General features: G+C 34.3%; 2 protein-coding genes across 2 annotated transcripts; both read left to right on the top strand.

The window, feature by feature from the left end:
• The first annotated feature begins 2411 nt into the window (after positions 1–2411).
• On the top strand, positions 2412–6055 carry LOC125192837 (4-coumarate--CoA ligase-like). Its single transcript, XM_048090497.2, has 5 exons — positions 2412–3455; positions 4431–4626; positions 4698–4911; positions 4994–5096; positions 5807–6055. The coding sequence occupies exons 1-5, from the start codon at positions 2475–2477 to the stop codon at positions 5906–5908; spliced, it is 1596 nt and encodes a 531-aa protein (XP_047946454.1). The 5' UTR covers positions 2412–2474; the 3' UTR covers positions 5909–6055.
• A 6347-nt stretch (positions 6056–12402) lies between these two features.
• Positions 12403–13053, top strand: LOC125194657 (zinc finger protein 2-like). The gene has a single exon (XM_048092903.2). It carries the CDS (start codon positions 12554–12556, stop codon positions 12935–12937), a length of 384 nt encoding a protein of 127 aa, XP_047948860.1. The 5' UTR covers positions 12403–12553; the 3' UTR covers positions 12938–13053.
• Positions 13054–20413: the final 7360 nt, after the last annotated feature.

Genomic DNA, 20413 nt, shown 5'->3' with positions numbered 1-20413 from the left:
AAAGATTAAAAATTGGCCACCGCCAGTCTACATGCTTGTCGCGCTCACTAGTGTCGGCCGTGCAACTTCACGCTACTGCATTACTGTCCAGTAGCCACCCGTGCTGCCTCACTCCCACTGGACGGGCCATTCCCGCTTGACACCGCTTACGTCTTTTCTTCTTACGCATTCATCTGATACCAACCAAAATAAGTAATTTTTTAGATGATATAAAATTTAGAGGCAAGATTATAAGATTTCACATGTAATTAATTATACATTTTTTATAAGGCAAAATCTACATTTTCTTTATCCAAGCATCGGTACATTTGAACGTAAAAACTAAGGAATGAATGCAAGACATTTCAGTATTACAACCCTAAAATTGCCATGATAAAAATTTCTTCGAAACTAAAATTTTAGATATTCTAAATACACCGGTCCACCACCATCTCCCGTGACAAATATAATTGGGGATCCCAATCCCATTCCAATCCACCTCCCCCTCATCCCGTGACATTTTAAATACTCATTTCAATTTACAATAAGAGTCATATTTTACCATTTCGATCCATCCTATAATAAGAGTCGCATTTCACTTTTACCATAAATGATAAGTAGGTCCACATTCCACTAACTCACTTCACTAACATTTTATTACGAAACCTATATAAAAAAGTGGGTCTCATATTCCACTAACTTTTCCAACCAACTATTATTTACATTTCTTAAAACCCGTGTCTACATTAAATGTGACTCCTATTGTGGGACGAATGGAGTAGGGAGTAGTAAACAATTAGTGATTAGAATATGTGTTTAGATAATTGCAATTGAAAAAAAAGACAAATTGTCAGTAAAGTTATAGACTTTTAAAATAGTTTGATTTTTTCCCTGAACTTAAATGTTGAATGAAAAGTCATGAATTTTATCAGACTGTGTAAATTTTTCATCCAACCCAATCCGATAGATTTTTGACACAAACTTATCCTACGTGGCGCGCCTGAGCCAAGACTTGGCAAAACTCCACGAATTCTGATTGTTTCTCTTATATCTTTGCAATCTCTGACACTGAACTTATCATAAACATACGAGTAGCACAAATGAAAACATATAAATTGAATTCAACATATAAATCGATATAAACATACAAATAGAATTTCACAAATCGAATTCAGCATAAAAGTAGTATTAACTCCACAATTCGAAATGAATCCTAAATTTGTCATTTGACAAGTCACGCCTCGAGCGCGCCATGTAGGATAATTTTGTGTCGGAAGTTTATCGGGTCAGATCGGATGGAAAATTTATACAGTGCAATAAAGTTCATAACTTTTCATATAACATTTAAAACTTAAAAAAAAAAAAATTAGACTATTTCAAAAGTTCATAACTTTTCATACAATTTGTCTCTAAAGACAATACGCGAAAGAAAGATTTGACTAATGCAGGTGTATTCGTATAAAATTTTAACAGCCAAATTTTTGTTACGATTATTCTCTCTTGGTATTTGCATATTGCATTGCGAGTTTATAATTTTAATATTCTTTCCATTAAAAAAAGTAGTGTCATGATTTTAGTTTTAATCCGTCTATTATAATTAGTCTTTTATTTCAATTTTTAAATTTACTTTATTCACATTTTCTTCTATCTCATATTTTATTTTTAAAATTATTGTATTAATTATTCTAATTTATAAACTTACTTTATCTACATTTTCTTATCCTTCTCTCATATTTTATGTATAAAATTAGTCTTATGGAGTACTATTAATTATTCCAATTTATAAAACTTTATCTATAGTTTCTTATCTTTCTATCTCATATTTTATCTATATTTTATTTTTCTCTTTTAAATTTTATTAAATTTTTCTTATTTTCTCTTAATCTATCAGTTTAGAATTAATTTCTCTTATTTTCTTTTAATTTACTTATCAATTTAACATTAAACTGCTTTTATCTATCAATATGACTAGGTTCCGAAAATAACAATATATATTGGCTCTATTTTCCGAAGAGTAAAGGCCAAAATTGGTCCTAAACATATGTCCATTTTATGATTTTGATCTCATATTTTATCTTTTGAATTTTTGCATCATGAACATTTCAACTCGATCACAATTGGTCATACACTAACAGTTCTGTCAATTTTTAAACGGTTTTAATCCGATTTTGACCGATTTTTATGGTTTTAACAGTCTCATTCGGGTTAAAATCGTTTAAAAATGAATGGAATTGTTAGTGTATGACCAATTGTGATTCGAGTTGAAATGGTCAGAATGCAAAAATTCAAAAGATAAAGTATAAGACCGAAATTATAAAATAGACATATGTTCAATACATATTTCGGGCTTTAATCTTTTCCGAAAATTAATAATGCAAAGTCAATTTACTGAAACTCGACACCTTAAATAGAACGTGAATTTCTTCTCCCTCTACAAACAAATTTTTATTATAGAAAAAAAGAAGAAAAAGTAAAGGTGCAGAGAAGCAGAGGAAATGGAGTTGAAAGAAGAAAAGGAACACATTTTCCAGTCAAAGCTTCCTGACATAAACATACCCACTCATCTCCCTCTGCACACATATTGCTTCCAAAACCTCTCCTCCCACCGCCACCGCCCCTATCTAATCAACTCCGCCACCGCCCAAACCTTCACCCATGCCGAATTCGAGCTCACCTCTCGCAGAGTCGCCGCCGGCTTCCACACCCTCGGAATCCACAAAAACGACGTCGTCATGCTCCTCCTCCACAACTCTCCGGAATTCGCCTTCGCATTCCTCGGCGCCTCCTTCCTCGGCGCGATCTCCACCACCGCCAATCCTCTCTACACCGCCTCGGAGATCTCGCTTCAGGCTAAAATCTCGAGACCTAAGCTCATAATCACCCACGCTTGTTACGCTGAGAAGGTGCGCAATTGCGGCGCGAAAATCGCCACAATCGACCCTCCGCCGTCGCCGGAGATCCTCAATTTCGCTGAAATTATGAGATCTGACGAGAATCTGCTCCCGCCGGTCGAGATCCAGGCGGAGGACACGGCGGCGCTGCCGTTCTCCTCCGGCACCACCGGTCTCCCTAAAGGAGTGATGCTGAGCCACAGAAACCTGGTCGCGTGCGTGTCGCAGCAAACGGACGGCGAGAATCCGGCGGTGTACACCGATAGTGAGGATCGGATGCTCTGCTTGCTGCCGATGTTCCACGTGTACAGTATGATTTCGGTGATGCTCGTGTGCCTGCGTGTGGGTGCGGCCGTGGTGATTGTGCCTAAGTATGAAATCAATGAGCTGATGAGGTTAATAGAGGAATACAGAGTGACGATTGCGCCGTTTGTGCCGCCGATATTGCTGGCAATTGCCAAGAGCGCGGCTGCGGAGAAGTTCGATTTTTCGTCGGTGAGGAGAGTCCTCTGCGGCGCGGCGCCGACTGATAGAGAGCTTGAGCTAGCTCTCAAAGCAAAGCTCCCTAATGCTGTTATTGCTCAGGTACTCAATTCGCTAATTATTTCCATTTTTTTACATTAAAAATCTATAATACTAATATTTTTTGGTGAATTAATGCTAACACTGGAATTTTGAATACCATAGAAATTGAAATTTTCATTTGGTTTTGTTTTTACTAGTATGATTTTGATTTAAGATATTAAATGATCAAGTAATGATTTTGTTGAGTTGACTGTGTAGAAGTATTAAACAGATTTTTAAATGAACAATGTGACAATATATTGGCTGCTGATTGAGTAGTAGTATTAAACAATTTGATCAAACTTGACCAAACTTCACGACAACAATATTATATATTATAATAATTTACATTAGACTGAATTTTATTGCATTAATTGAATTTTTTTATCTATATTTTTTTATTCCAATAATGCATATGAGTCGGTATGAGATACTATTTCATTTTTATATTGCTTTATATATAAATACGAAATGATCGAAATGATTTCTCGTTGAGCCGTCACAGTTAAACGTATCGTGAGAAAGTTTTGTAAATAATTATGTTGGCATGTGAGTCACGTTCATCACTCAACCGTTCCACTAAGGATTTTTTTAGAGATTATGACATATCGATGTTACGTAAATGGGCCAACATGCGGACATGCCATTATTTCGTATTCGTTTATATCACGTCACATTTAATTAGTTTTGTCTATGTATAAGGTGCATTGATATATTGATAGATTGATCAAAAACCACTGCATCCTTCCCTGATTCATTTACTAGATAAATTAATTCGGTAATTATGTATTATCAAATTGTGATAGAAGTTACTATAAATGCAAGGCTAATTGTTGTTAATGGCATGACAATAAATAAGTAAAAAAATACTCCAAAAAACAGTATAGTTATATTTTTTCATCACTACTACTAGTAGTAGTAGTAGTTTTGAATCTTTTGTAAGTTGAGAAAATAAGGAATTATGTGAAGTTGAAGTGCATGATGTATAATGCACAGGGTTATGGCATGACTGAAGCCGGATTACTATCTATAAGCTTAGGGTTCGCCAAAAGGCCATTCAAATTCAAGGCTGGTTCATGCGGAACTGTGATTAGAAATGCGCAGATGAAGATCATCGACCCCTCCACTGCCGCCTCTCTTCCTCGGAATCAGATGGGGGAGATCTTCATCAAGGGAGACGCTGTGATGAAAGGTAATTAGTCTCAATGTGCATGTGTGATATCAATAATCTTAGCTTGATTGTATCTGTGGACGTTGAAAAAGGCTACTACAACGACCCGGAGGCGACAAGGAGGACGATTGATGAACAAGGGTGGCTGCATACAGGCGATCTAGGGTACATAGACGACGATGATGAAGTATTCATCGTGGATAGATTGAAGGAATTGATCAAATACAAAGGCTTTCATATTGCTCCTGCTGAACTGGAAGCATTGCTCATTGCTCATCCCTCTATATCTGAAGCTGCTGTTGTGCCGTGAGTCATATTTTTCTATTCTGTAAATACATGAGCTACACCCGAATTTTTTATTTTTAATCGTTTCGATTTTGATGTGCAGTATGGCGGATGAGGCCGCTGGAGAAGTTCCAGTTGCATTTGTCGTCCGAGCAAATGGTGCTTATATTACCGAGCTAGAGATCAAGAGCTATATAGCAAAGCAGGTATTACAACATTTTATTTTTCCTGACAAGTTAATACTGCATTTATCCTGCTTAAAGCGAAACATTTTTCTTTCAACACGTGATATTATGTACGTGATATTATGTAGTATTATTTAATAAATGAACTAAGAAAAAAATATAGCAATGAAAATATTTTCTTTTTAACAAATATCGCTTTGAAACATTTCAAAAAGGAAAATGTATCACTTACAAATAGAGTAAGTATATAAAATGAAAATGGTCTTGATAAAATGAGTGAAATTTTACGTAGCTATATAAATTTGTCTAGCTTTGTGTGTGCCGTCATCGATTGTATAAAAAATCTCAGCATAAATTATGAAAAAGGTAGATTTAACTATTTTAGTAACCCAATTTAATAAATAAATTTTGCACTATCAACGACTTTTTAAAGATAGTTTAATTGACAATTTCGTTTATCTTTCTAATTAGAATTACTTTCTCAGTTTTTTAAAAATAGCAACTATTCTTATTTTTTGCCGCTTCATTAAAATAAAAAATTTGGATTTAGTCTAATTTTAGAACATGGACTCCACAATTCATTAACTTTATTTTCACTATTTTTTCTCATTCTCTCTCTTATCGTACTTTTTTTTTTTTCATTAATTTTTGTATCGTTCTAAATGGCTATATTTTTGTGGGAAGGATGTAGTATCATAATTGTTTGTTAATATTGATTAATTGTGATGCAGGTGGCGCCGTACAAACGCATCAATCGTGTATTTTTTACTGCTACAATTCCAAAAGCATCCACCGGTAAAATTTTAAGGAAAGATCTACGAGCTAGACTTTGATTTCATTCGAGGTTTGCAAGTATTACTTACACCAAATAATAACATTTGGATTACCCAAAAAAAAAAGAACATATGTCGTTTTCAATGAAATTGAGAAGTGGATACGTTAGATATCTTTGGAAGAGATAATTATTCTGTTTTTTTTTTTATTCTATCGTATGATTTGTTATATTTTTTTCCTTAATAAAAGCATCAATAATAATTTCTCTATCTTTTTTTAATGGTAATTTACTACTTGGCTAATACTGGTTAAAAGAGAAAAGTCTTATTAATTAAATTGTATTTCAACATCTATGATTTGTTCTAAGTTGTTATTTTACTTGTTTCCTATTTTGAGGGCAGTAGGACTAGATATTATTCCATCTGCTCTGTTCTAAGGTATATATCAACTTTTCTGTTTTGTTGTTTTATGAAGTATGTTATATTTTCATTTTTAAAAAACATAAATTACTAACTCTCTTAATTCTCTTTTTCTCTCACATCTATATATTCAAATCTGTTTTGTTGGTTTTATAAAATATGTTACATTTTCATTTTTAGAAAATCTCAATCTCTCTCTTCACTCTCTATTACTTTCACATCTATACTATTTCCTACTATGCAGAACAATACTCTTTTTCGGTAAATCTATCATAGAACATATGCATACATGAATCAGATTTTTTGTTAACACAATTCATACATTTTATTCGCATGCTTCACAACACAGTATTTTAGTTTTATGAAAATTGTATGATTGAGTATGATGATTTTTTATGAAATTGTCTAGTTATTGTAGTACTACATCGCATATATACTTGGTCCATTCCTAAAAATTTAAGTTTAGATGTTTGTATCTAAATCACAAGTTGATACGCCCTCTCTTCGCCCGTCATTAAATGTCATATTTTTCCTTTGTCGTCTGTCCGCTAATAAAAGTCCCATTTCACTATTTTTAGTAAATGGACCATACACTCCACTAACTTATTTCACTCACATTTTATTACTCCATAAAACTATTATATGAAAGTAGAACTCATATTCGACTAACTTTTTCTTCCACTTTCCTTCACAAAATCAAAGTAATTTCTTAACACCCGAGCCGATCAACTCTGGATAATGGAACATGTATTCATGAACTGATGGAAGTATTAAGTATAACTCGATTTTATACTTTCCTTGTGAATCGGTTATTTTATATTATCCCTACCAATTACTAAAAGCAACAACAGATCCAACTCAGGCCAAGTCGTTGCTCCAGTGGGGGCTTGGCTGGAGCCCAACTAATAATGGTACCATCGGAGAGAGCCTTACGTTATGGCGCCACACCCAGTGAAGCTGTTGTATTTTTTTTTTGGTTAATAGACTAAGGGTATCCACCGCCGAGCCCCATTTTGGTTTATGGGTACTTCGAAAGATGAGACAGTTGGCCCAATAATTTAAAACTGCTCCACATCTAAACAGGAATCAATTCTCTGACCACTTGGCCATATCCCTTAGGTTCGAAGCTGCTGTATTCTAAATAAAGAAGATGAACAGTTCTATTCTTAATTAAAGTTATTGGGCTGAAAACATATACAGTATAATACGGCCCACTAATATTTACTTATTTACTCTAAAATTGAATCAAGCCGTCAAGGCGTCAACCAATACTCTAACTCGAAGCTATGTATTAACGTTTTTCCCACTAATTATCCTACAAATTTGTATCTCCAATTTATATCAATTCCTAATCCCAATTCATATAATGTAGTACTATCTATTAGTATATATTAATGAGATATTTTAAACTGACTCATAGTCAGAAATTTCTCATTATGTGTCAATTTATTAATTCGTAACATCGGTTGATTTGGTTCATGTATTAATTATGTTTATTATTAAGTTGCATTGTATTTATTTTTTTTTTCTATTTGTTAGATTAATTGTAATGAGTGCTACTCCTATGCTAGTTTACATTTTATTATGTTGATTACGATCTTTAAATGAAAATTTCTCACTAATATAAATAATAAATAAATTCTAACTCTTACTCCCTCCGTCTCATAGAAATAGGTCATTTAGAGTTGGCATGCGTTTTAATGTGTAATTGGTAAATTAAGAGAATGAAAAAAATTAGTTGAAATTGTATAGCGGATACTATGACCCATAAATAATGGAATAAAGTAAAAGAGAATGAGAAAAAAGTTGTCACAAATGGATATGAACTATTTGTATGAGACAGACGAAAAAGGAAATATTGTCTATTTTTATAGAACGAATGGAGTATAATTTTATGTTGAACGTATTATAAAAAGTTTTGATCATACCCAAAAAAAATGTGTCCTAAAGTTTTTGGGTATGTTTTCACACGTTTCAATTTGTAAAAACATTATATGTAAAATTGGATATATTAAATTTATTAAAAATATTTAAGCTCCATCTTATTTAAATTTTCTGATTCTGGCGCTGACTAAAAGGAATTCAAAGTATTTATATAGAAATATGAAAATAATACAAGTAATTTTGGAGTATTATGCTTTTATAAAAACAAATTCGCTTAACACATTATCTATACTATACTGCTAGTAAATAATGTAATAATGAGGATAAAACTGTTAAACATAAATTGAACATTTCGGGAGTGTTCGGTTTGCAAGATTGTATCCGAGATTAAATTTATAGTGTGTTTGGTTCATGAAATTCAATCACATAACTCAATCCTAGATGGATAATTATGAGATAATTAGTCATAACTAACCCCTATAACTAAAATAATCTCACACCTCAATCCTAGATTGTATTTTGGTATTATTTTATCTTGTAAACCGAATACCACCTTCGTGTATAAGTATTGTTTACGGACTTCAGTACTTGACTTTAAATTTGCACTTATATAAGTCATTCTTCATACAGGTGTATTAAACTAAAATAGCTATTCCTTCTAAGTGCATATATATTTTTACTTATATAATTTGTCAAGTTGTAATTCGTTTTAGCTCGCTCACAGTCAATTGCAAGTTGCAACTTATAAACAATCGAATTTCAGCATTAATACGTGAAACATTTTCATAGAGCTCTACAATTTATTTTAACACCCTATGATTATGAGTGGCGACCTTGACTCTATTTATGAAATTATTACTATTACAGTTGACTTGAATGCATTTTAATAGTACTGTTGAAATGATGATTATCAGTTAATTAACAAATCGATTTATTAAAGAAAGACACACTCAAATCAATCAATTGTTTGATGATGATCTTGACTATCCACGTGTTATCAAAGCATTGAAATGAACAAGAAATGGCGTAGTCAGAGTGTGCCCTTTCCACAAGCCATAAAATAAAATAATACTACTAATGAAGTATGATCCTCGACAGCAAATAAAACATGTTCTCTGCAAGACCTCCTTTAGCTTTAAGGAAATTTCCTATAAAATTTACAACTCCATTCCTCTCAAACAAACCTCACGTTTCCCAAAGCTCAGTTATTGCCTTCTCGATTCTCTCTAAATATTTACTCCCGTCCTTCCATATGGATTTTGGGACGATGATAATTTTAATGGGAAATTAAAAAAGTATAAAAAGAGAAAGAAAAAATATAGTAATTGAAATAGTGTTTCAAGACAGTGAGATTCACTTTATTAACGGTATCATTTTATAATCGAAAAGTTTCATTTTATGAGATGGAGTAAAATAGTACTATAAAATAAGACTATTTTTTAGAGACAGAGAAATTATACGATCAATTCATAGGGGTAATTGCACCTCTTATACAAAATGTTTCACAAATTTTTTAATTTAGTACAAAAAGTTTTAAGTTAGCATATATCAAATTCAAGGTTTGACTAGTGTTTCAAATTAGTACATTTCGTCTACGATCACTGATACCATTACTTTTTCATATTTTTCATCCTATTACTTCAAAATTAGCTACAAATATTTCGTTTAAAATTACATGTGAATTCATTGCTTGATAAAATGCCTATATGGCAACACATGAGGTATTATTTAAAGAAATATTATCATGTTTTTCAAGGCATAATTTTGGATGATAGAAGATGAAAAGTAGAAAAAAAGGTACTAGTATTAGTGATTTTAGACTGAAATGTCCTAATTTAAAACACTAATCAAACTTTTTGTATGATATATATTAACTTACGATCTTTTATACTAAATTGAAATATTAATGAAAATTTGTATGTATAATGTAATTAGCCTCAATTCATATACACCTAAACTTTATTTTTCTTGGTGTCTTCAACTGCAATTGATGTTCTGTGTAAACCCATAATACTCGTACGTGTTGCCAAGTGGGATCTAATTATTAAAGTTTGATGATCCCAAACTTTGATGCAGGTATGTTTTCACATTACTGTAGGCTTGTCCAAGTGCAAGAAGAAGACATGCTAGAGAATTATTGAACCATGGTGCAATTTTCAAAAGGGAATTAGTGTTGCTTGGGTATATTAGGACTAGATACATTCCTACATGATTATGCTGTGTCTGTAATTAACAGCACACATTAATCGCCGTAATTATTGCCGACAATTCAAGATTTTTAAGATCCTTGATGATAAATTAGGCCGCTAATTATAGAAAATAAAAATAAAGAAGTTTTGCCATGTTATGCCAATTCAGTGAAGCCCATTTCTGTCTCTGAATATTTTAAGTGCCACTTCTGTACCATGTAATGGGCTTCTAATTAGCAGACTGTTTCACTCAGTTTTAAAACTTATGTCCCATGTGCTCTTGTTTTCACTGCCATGCAACTTCAACAATTATTTAATTTCATGTATTATTATCAATTTATTATATGATATTTATTGGTGTTTTACCAAGATTAGACTCCCTCCGTCCCGGCTAAGATGACACATTTCTTAGTCGGCACGCGATTTATGAGTTATTGGTTATTGTAGTTAATTGAAGAGATATAATGTGTGGAAGCATTAAATGAAGAGAGAAAGAAAGATGAATATTTAATTGGAAAAAGAAAAAAGTAGTTAGATGTATTAATTGGAGAGAGAAAGTTATCAAAAATAGAAAGGTATATCTTGGCTGAGACAAACTTAAAAAGAAAGTGTGTCATTTAAATGGGACGAAGAGAGTATTTGTAAGTAAATGGTCGAAAGTCTGAGTTACCTTTGCTTGTCTCAATTTTTTTTACCATGTTATACATTAAATTTTGATTGTTTATATAGTTCAATGTTACAGTCACCGAAATCATGCATAAAGTATGTCATTTAACACTGCATCCACAATTTTATTATTTGATTTTATTATAATGTGGGTTATAATGAATGTACGGAATGAAGATTGGTACTAATACATGGATTTGTTTTAAATGGATATAGTTGCACATAAAAATGGAGATTTTGGAAAATCATTTTGTCAGATTATGTCCCTTGCAGCTAGGATGAATCCTTAATTGAAATTGGATTTATGACCAGAAGCATCGAACAATCGTCTTCAGCATCATGGATTACGTATTGCATCCATAGTAGTAGTATATATCTAAGTAAAGGGTGGATGCAGAGAAAAAATGATATAAACTACATTCAAACTTTTATTACAGTTACAGATATATATTTTTAGATAATTTTGATTATTAATTGAGATTTTTATACAATATTTTGCATAAAATTTACATAAATTTCACATCATTATTAAAGAAAAATAATTAATATAGAAATATGGTAGGGAAGTATACCCCTATTGCCTTGTGTCTGCCATAGTACCCAAGTTGCTTGCGAAGAACTCATCTTCTTTCTTTTTTAATCACCTTTCTCGCGTAAATACAAGATTGAAAGTCATTCGATTTCAAAAAAATTGCTAATCCTTAACTTTTCAAGGAATCCTTCATCGGTGGTTGTGAATAGCTTTTTTTTCAATTTTTTCGACCTTAGTTTTGTAGGAGCAAGTGAGAAAGATTAAGAAATAGAACTATTGGAAAAAACACATAGATGGATCTCATTAAATGTCTCATATTTCTTTTTTTATTCAGTCCCCAGTAAATGTTTTATTTAATTTTTAATATTTTTAATAGATGGATCTCATGTTCTATTAATATACAAAGTCAAATAATTTTTTAAAACGTGACACAAGACAACTAATGGGGACACGAAGGTGCATATTTTCAAAGAGATGTCATGTCTAGTGCAGGAAACAAAATGAAAGCAAAAGTAGTAGTCTGAAAAAATGGGAAACTTGTTAATGAAAAGTGATATGAGTTAATCAATTAGTGCAATCGACGTTGTTTGTTTCTTTTGAAGAAAGACTGTATTATTACATTACGTAAATGATATAGTCAAGAAGTCTTATCTTCAATCCCCATCTTGTACTTAAATTAGAAAAATGAGTGAAAGTTCTCCCACTCCAATTATGTCCACATCCCAATTTTACCCTAAACCAAACTCATACTCTCACCCCTTAATTTAATACATCTATACATTACATAAAATATAAACCCAATCATAAATATTTCTACTCAAAATATTAATTTATAAACCGACAAGGTGCTCTCTTGCCGCCTTTATTGGAGGCGGCATATACTTAATTAAAAAATTTCTACTCATTCACCCTCACTATGTGTATCTCTGCGTGAGTTTCTAAGTATATAAATGAGTATTTTGTCCAATATCTTCCTCAGTCACTCTATACAAAAAACAAAAGAAGTTAGCAAGCATGAATTACGACGGCAATACCTCTCTCAATCTAAGCTTATCATCGAGGAGGAGCGGGCTGATGAATCTGCCTCTGGACCCGGCTTCGCCGCCGCTCAGCCCGGCGGATCAGCGCGTGTTTTCGTGCAACTACTGCCGGAGGAAATTCTACAGCTCTCAGGCGCTCGGCGGCCACCAAAATGCTCACAAACTGGAGAGGACGCTCGCGAAGAAGAGCAGGGAGCTCAGCATGCCGGATTCGGGCTCAACCCGACGGGCTGGCTCGGGCTACGTGCCGATGCGTGCGAGAGAGTTGAGTAGTTATGGAAATATCGGTTGGATTAATGAAGGGGTTGATCATCATCAAGAGGAACTCGGCCATCTTGATTTGTCTTTGAGGCTTTGATGAGTTTTGCTATCTTTTAATTAGATGATTTCTGGGATTTGGAAGAGTTCATCTTTAACTATTTGTATGGTTTAATTAGATTTTATTTTTATCCATGCCGTGAAAAATTATGCTCACTTTTAAATCTTTTTTCATGCCAAAAAACGATTAATGCTGTTATTTTAGCTATTTTTAGGAGAGGGGGATAAATAGTTGATCTGCTGATGCTCAACGTTAATTATATAGGGTAGCATAAATTTAATTTAGTTAATGTCAAATGAAAAATGGGATTTAAGGACCGTGAGTAACTATTTTATGTTCATGGCTTTGTTAATCGATTAAAAATAATTCTAAGTTAATAAATGTGGCAATTAAAAGGACCGTGATGTTTCTTTATATTCATGATTAGATAGTAGGGTTCAAATCAAAAGGGGATTGTTGAAACTAGAAATAATCATGTATTAAACGATAACTGAAGTAGGCTTTTGGGTTATCTTTTTCAAGAGGCCATCGGCGTTACATATATCTTCAGAAATCAATCACCTATTCATGGGATGTCTGGGCTGCGAAGCCCTTGAAGTCATCTTTTAAGAGGTGTCGTCTAATTGTCATAGCTAATTAGCATATGATAATTTATTTAAAATTTAATTATAAGATTATTTTAATTAGAGAGATTAAATATGACTAATATTCACATGATTATTTATTTAGAATTAATTTGTGAGATTTAATCTCATAAATCAAATATAATATCATTCGTTCCTGAAAATTAAGTAAGAATTATTTTCTTATTATTTTGTTCTTAAAAAATATGAAATTTCTAATTCTGAAATATTTAAACAACACATTACCTTTACGTATCATTTTATTTACAACTAATTAATATCATTACACTATTATTTTTCTATCGCTCTCTTATTTTGCCAATCATACATTAAAACGTCGAACCAAATGTTCATATTCTTCAGGAACGAAAAGAGTACATATTTAATTATAAGATATAATCTTGTAAGTCCAACGACCTCTAAAACTATTAATAGTCTAGTGTTTAAAACAATGGAAACACACCACCAGATGCAAGTTTTCTCCCAAGTTCTTTCTGTTATACATGCATAAAATTTGTGCATTAATTTAGAAATTTGTTTGCTCAAAGTTCTCATAACTCTATCAAAAATTTTAGTGTTTAGTGGGTTTGAAGTGCTTCTACTGGCTAGGAGCTAGTCAATTTATTTTGGGACAATACATCAATTTGAGAGAACTAATCGAGTGGAATTTATCTTGCTAAAAGAGGATTTTTCTCGACTCTATTTATAGTTTGGTGTGTTGTACTGTTTTCATTGTAATTTGTATTTACATGGTACTTCAATTAAGATACTGATACACATCCCAACAGACCAAACACGAGAACTCATCTCAAAAGACTAGCCTGTTAGGAGAGAGAGCTCATTTAGCATATATACTCCACACCAGTTGTTTTCACAACAGATGTGAGAATTGAGTCTGTAACATTTGACCCTCCTTTAAGGGCCAACGTCCTCGTTGGTCACGGCCACGTTGGCCACAATTGATTCTTTGCTAGGCCACCACTCCGAGTTCTCATTGGTCACGACCATGTTGGTCATGGCAGATTCTCTGCCCGACCACCACTCCGAGTCGGCCCCAAACGTACTCGTTGGTCACGGCGGGTTCATTGCCCGGCCACCACTCCAAGCCGTTTGAGCTCTCAATGAAAGCACCAATAGATAAACAGGAGAACTCAGCCCAAAAGACTAGCCTGTTAGGAAAGAGAGTCCATTTAGTCTATATACCCCACACCAGTTGTTCTCGCAACCGATGTGGGAATTGAGTCCATAACAAATAGATACAAGAAACCGTAATAGAGAATATATTGAGTCGAGAAGTCCTGTTTCTGCAAAACGAGATATGTAGCGCTCTTGCATTAGTGTGTCGTCCCCAAAGATAAAACGGCTAAGTCTTGTTAGTTGCAGCACCGCAAACAGAGCAAGCTCCGGCGAACTGGATGAAGATGATCAGAAAACTACTCCCTCCGTTCCAAAGTTATAGAGTCATTTTTCCATTTTGGTACGTTCCATAATAATAGAGTCATTTCCCTTTTTAGTAAAAGTCAACACATTTTTCCACACCTACGTTACTCTCTCTTACTTTTTTCTCTCTTCATCTCTCTACCTTTTTCATTTTTCACTTTATTCTCTTTTTACTTAACTCACCTAACACAATTTTTCTTAATTTCTATGCCGAAAAGAAACACCTCTATTATACTATAGAACAGAGGGAGTACTATTTAGAGATAGGGAGAGAACTAACCAATGCTGAGTTCTGAGATGCTTGGTGAGTTTGAAATGCCTTGAGTTGTTGGAGTTAACAACCATTATTTCAATCATGAAAGTTTGACTATAACCGATGGGGGTTACAAACCGTAACGAGAGCTGGAGGCTGATCCTGAACGGGGCGTATCTAAACGCCTCGCGTCTAGGTACGATCACGACGTGGACTTGCTTCGTCGCGTCACATCTTGTCTAAAAAAGATTGGGTCGGGCTCGGATAAATCCCAAGCGCCAAGCCCAATGACCAGGCCCAAAGAACAAACCAAAAACCAATTGCCATGATCCAAGTCCAAAGCACATGGCACCCGGGAATCGGTTTAAATAAACTAACTTTTTATGTTTTTTATGACTAACTTTAGTCCATTATTTCTCACCTATCGAGATTCGGTTCAGAGAAAATGAATATAACACGATCATCTGCTTCAAATGTAGATCAATCATATATCGTTTAATTTCACAAATTAAATGTTCCATCACATCAATAACGCGGTCAAAACCCTTTGACCGATCACGATTCCAACAATTAAAAAAAGTTGTTATTTTAGATTTTTTTTTTATTTGCATAAATTAAGCCTAAGACAAGTTTATTTCCTTATCCAGAGTAAGTTTTAAATTGGGCAATATCAATGTTGGATCTAAAATGGCCCCCAAAAATTGACAATTCGAAAATGCACACCCACCTTGTAAATAGAAAAAACAGCAGTAGTATTCCTTAACAATACTTCATTACTTATAGAAAGTGAAATTGATATGAAAACAAAATTCTCCTCCCGGATCTTCCGTTTAACATTAACACGTTATCCGATTTTCCACAAATTAAATTAAACTTAATATACCAAATCGAAGTTTCTATCTGTAGGTTCATAAATTATAGTAATAGTAATATAAATATACAATCACGAGCTCCATATTTTTAATGACAATATAAATTATTGTTGGTTAATTACTGTCCTGATATCGGATAATGATGCTACATAGGAAATAAATATTCTTCAACAAATTTGATAAGATTTTCCACTGTAGAAACTAGAAACTAGAAACATAGATGGTTCAGCTTGAATGTATTGAATTTTAAAGTTTTAAGATGCCAACAAATTATTTTACGTACTTTTTTTTTACATTGGGCCCGGAGACATTAGTTATTGATTTTCAATTATAGAAGCTATATTTGGATGCTGCAAAATCACTGCAAGTATTCATTTTAGGCAAGTCATGGCCACTTCGGTCTTGAGATAATGTCTCACTTTTTCTTCTTTTTTATTGATAAATTAATTAAAATTCAAAGGTCGCGTTAGGTGACGAATTGTGCGGGTTGGGTCGTTATCGGGTCAACCTGATAACGACCAAATCAAATGTAACCCGAATCCGACCTGTTAAGAAAACTGTTAACTCAAATATAAACCCGACCTGTTACCTTCAAACCCGAACATGTAACTACACGATTAAAACTTGATATTACACAATTAAACCTGCTTTTTAAATATAATTTACACGATAAAATTTGTTTTACACAATTTAAGCTTGATTTACAAGAAAACAAAGAAATAAAGTAGTAAAGCATAACTTTTTATAATAATAATAAAAATAATACTTAGTAATATTTCTATATCCAATCATAACCTAAGTTGAAATTATCGAGTCTTTAACGGATTAACCCGATAAGGATACAAACTCAATAAGGATTGATCAAACATATTATTTCGTGTGAATTAGTGTCGGATTATCGTGTCATTTCAAAAATTATTAGCCCTAATCGCGTCTCCAGGTTTGAACGTGAGACATTATATGCTCACTTATCCACTCACATGATGGAGTAGTCATTTATCTGAAAGGTAGTATTACTCCACATTTTAGCTATAAGTAATAAAATTGATTTTAAGAATATTTTTAATGTATTCTTCAAGAATAAGTACAATATAATGAACAATTTTAATGTTCTCACAAGACTGATTACTGATTAGCAGTATTAAATTTTAACAAGCAAGTTGAGTACCGAGTTTTGTCAACGACGGGAAAATATTATAGTGGAAACTGATTTTTCTCCAATGATAAAATAAAATAGTACAGTATAGGAGTAGGACTATAGGAGTATAATTTTAATGAACTCAATCCATCCATCAAAGATGATATGCTTATCGTTGTTAAATACATTAGGTAAAACTGATTCTACAAGAAAATTTCGTAATTTAAAAATTAGATATAACGTTAAATGTCTAGCGCTAGATGAGACATATGTCATGCTTGGCAGTGACTTTTATGTGTAAATAATTTCATTTACAGATTACTTCATTTTAACGGCGTTTACTCAGGTGTGATTCAGAAAAAACAAACTTGAATCTTCACGAATATATAGACATTAGAGAGGCTTATACAGAAGTGCACCTTCTAGATAAAAAAATAATCCCTTTTTAGAAAGTTTTTTATATATATGAGAACAAAAATAAGTATCTTCTAATGAGAAGTGGGAAAGATGTGTAGATATATGGGACTTGATAATTGAGATAATATAATAGTCATGATCAGTTTTCGTAATTTGGCACGTAACGGCTCTAGTGGACGTTCACAATTCAATAATAGTTAGACCATTAAACTTATTACTTGATTCACTTTTGTCTTATTTAATAATAGATTTATTTATCCAACCAACACAGTTTGATGTGTGAAGTGAGCAATTTTCAGTATTGATTTTCGGTTTTCACAGTCCAACACGAATATAGCTCGTGTGCTTATACGGATTAATGGCCCATCCATTTTGGCACTTCTACTAAGATGGAATGGTAACATATACAGAAAATATAGCCCATGTCTCGGCCCAATATTATTGCGTAGAGTGGGCCTAATAGGAGTACAAATTATAATAATAGAATATGTTAGCCTAAGTCGGATAAAATGTCAATTAACAGTTGGTCTTAATAATCAACTAAATATCGCAAGTTAATTGTGTTGTGCTTTTCTTAAGAAAAAATATTGAAAAAGTAATACTTCCTCCTTTCTGTTAAGAAAGGAAAAGATAGCAAGGAATAATCCTAATTATCCTCCACAATTATACTCCAAGAATAGAATAGATTGATTGATATATGATTGATATTGTTCCTTATTTACACATGTATCAACCCTATATAAAGGGTTAGCCTCTGCAGTAATAATACGATCATCAAATTATCAATCTTATTATTCCTCTCATTATTTCTCTATTCCCAAAACATGTCTAATACACCATTCAAGATGGTATCAGAGCGGGGGTGAGACTCAGAGTAGTCTCATCACTGTCTCGGACCAATCTCGAACCTTTAAACCAAAACCCGGCAGATTCTGCAAAAAAAAAAAAAAAAAAAAAAAAAAAAAAACCAAAAATGTCAGACAGCGACGAACCACCAAAACCAACAGAAACAGAGCAATTTGCTCGAATGTTTGCCGAATTTATGCGTGTGAATATCGCACAAAATCATAACCAAATAATAACCACCAAAACTCCAGATCCAACACCAGAAACTTACAAGATCGATTCTTCACCATTAGTTATTGCAGAGAAACTAAGGGTGACAATTACCCCATGTGGTCCATCCTCATGAAAGCGGCAATCAGTGGGAGGGGGATGATTTCTCACATCACTGGAGTTCCACCCCCCCCCGGCAAAGACCGACCAAGCGTTCGGAAAATGGCAGCAGGCGGATCATTGTGTGTTCACCTGGCTGACCCAGAATGTGGAGCAGAGGCTGGTGAGTCGATTGACTCAATACCCGACGGCTAGAGATATATGGGCTAGCCTCGAAGTCACTTACGCCAGCGGGAGTGACAAAATCCAAGTTTACGACCTGTACGCAAAGGGAATTACATTAAAACAGAGGGAAGAGCCACTGGAGGAATTATGGACCAAATTGAACGATATATGGATCTCCATAGATCGGAGACATCCAAACCCGATGAAGTACGCAGAGGATATCGATATATACAACACCGAGAAACAAAAACAGAGGCTGTTTCAATTACTGGTAGCCCTGAATAGCAGATATGAAAGCATCAAGAAGGAGATTCTAAGGATGGAACCACTTCCCTCTGCAGAAGCTGCATACGCCATCCTCCGGCGAGAAGACGTCCGATCAAGCGTTCTCCAGACGGAGGACTCCGGCGCCTAGGGAGTCGGGGCAGGCTTAGCCGTGACCCATCCATGGCCAAACTCGGCGGCACACCGGAACCCCACTCAACGAAGCAGCGCCGGAAGTGGTGGAAATTGGAGTAGACGACCACCGGAGGAGGACAAGTCGAAGCTAATGTGCTCTCACTGTGGAAAGAAAAAACACACTCGTGAGACATGCTTTGAGCTCCACGGATACCCGGAATGGTGGCAGGAGAGGAAAGCTAAGAACAATCCACCGTCGGCGCCGTTCAGAGGGGGTCGGGCGGCTGCAGCTGTTGCCGGAGGAGAGAGAGCACCGGCTGCCACCATCGGGAGCAACCAAGAGGCCGCTATCAACCAAGGCGGCAACTCGGGAGCAGAGGGAAAGATGGTCGGAGTGGCATCAGTCGCCAAAGGAGGCGGCGCGGCTTCTCCGGTTGGGGAGTCGAATGAGATGGAGGCGCCTAATTTAGGCGGAGGTAAATTAGGGCTTGAGAGTTTATTCTCAGATCCCCAATACTTTACACTACTACATAATGAACCCCCTATGTTTGTTAATACTAAATGCCACCCACCAGATCCCGGAATATTACAAACTCAGCCCCAAACTTTGATAAATCCCAGAAAATGCACCATACAGCCAAGAATTATCAATACAGACTCTAAGATTGATGGAAATTGTCAGGCAACCCCACTACTTTGTGAAAACAGATTTCAAATACTCGAAAACTTGCCTACTTCGTATGCCTTGTCTGTTTCCTCCGAGGGTAAAAATGATAGGTGGATTTTCGACTGTGGGGCCACTGATACTATTACCTATGATCTTTCTGATATATCTGATATGCACAGGGCACCGAAAAGTCACATTCAAACGGCCAGTAGAGAATTTACCTCTGTGGAGGGAGCCGGGACTGTCAGAATTTCATCTGCTCTGACTTTATCTAATTGTTTATATGTTCCCTCCATGTCGCATAAACTGTTGTCAATTAGTCATGTGACAAAGGAATTAAATTGTACTCTTCTGATGCAACCAAA

Source organism: Salvia hispanica, chromosome 4 (assembly GCF_029641045.1).
Source record: "Salvia hispanica isolate PSC_SH4W2 chromosome 4, Shi_PSC_v1, whole genome shotgun sequence".
Taxonomy (NCBI): Eukaryota; Viridiplantae; Streptophyta; class Magnoliopsida; order Lamiales; family Lamiaceae; genus Salvia; species Salvia hispanica.
This window is presented reverse-complemented; position numbering and strand designations above follow the sequence as displayed.

What these genes read in the sequence shown, in the direction of transcription:
- LOC125192837 (XM_048090497.2), top strand. Translation starts at nt 2,475, where the DNA reads ATGGAGTTGAAAGAAGAAAAGGAACACATTTTCCAGTCAAAGCTTCCT. An exon ending in CTAATGCTGTTATTGCTCAG is followed by an intron (nt 3,456 to 4,430) that starts GTACTCAATTCG and finishes TATAATGCACAG; the next exon opens with GGTTATGGCATGACTGAAGC. An exon ending in GGGAGACGCTGTGATGAAAG is followed by an intron (nt 4,627 to 4,697) that starts GTAATTAGTCTC and finishes ACGTTGAAAAAG; the next exon opens with GCTACTACAACGACCCGGAG.
- LOC125194657 (XM_048092903.2), top strand. Translation starts at nt 12,554, where the DNA reads ATGAATTACGACGGCAATACCTCTCTCAATCTAAGCTTATCATCGAGG.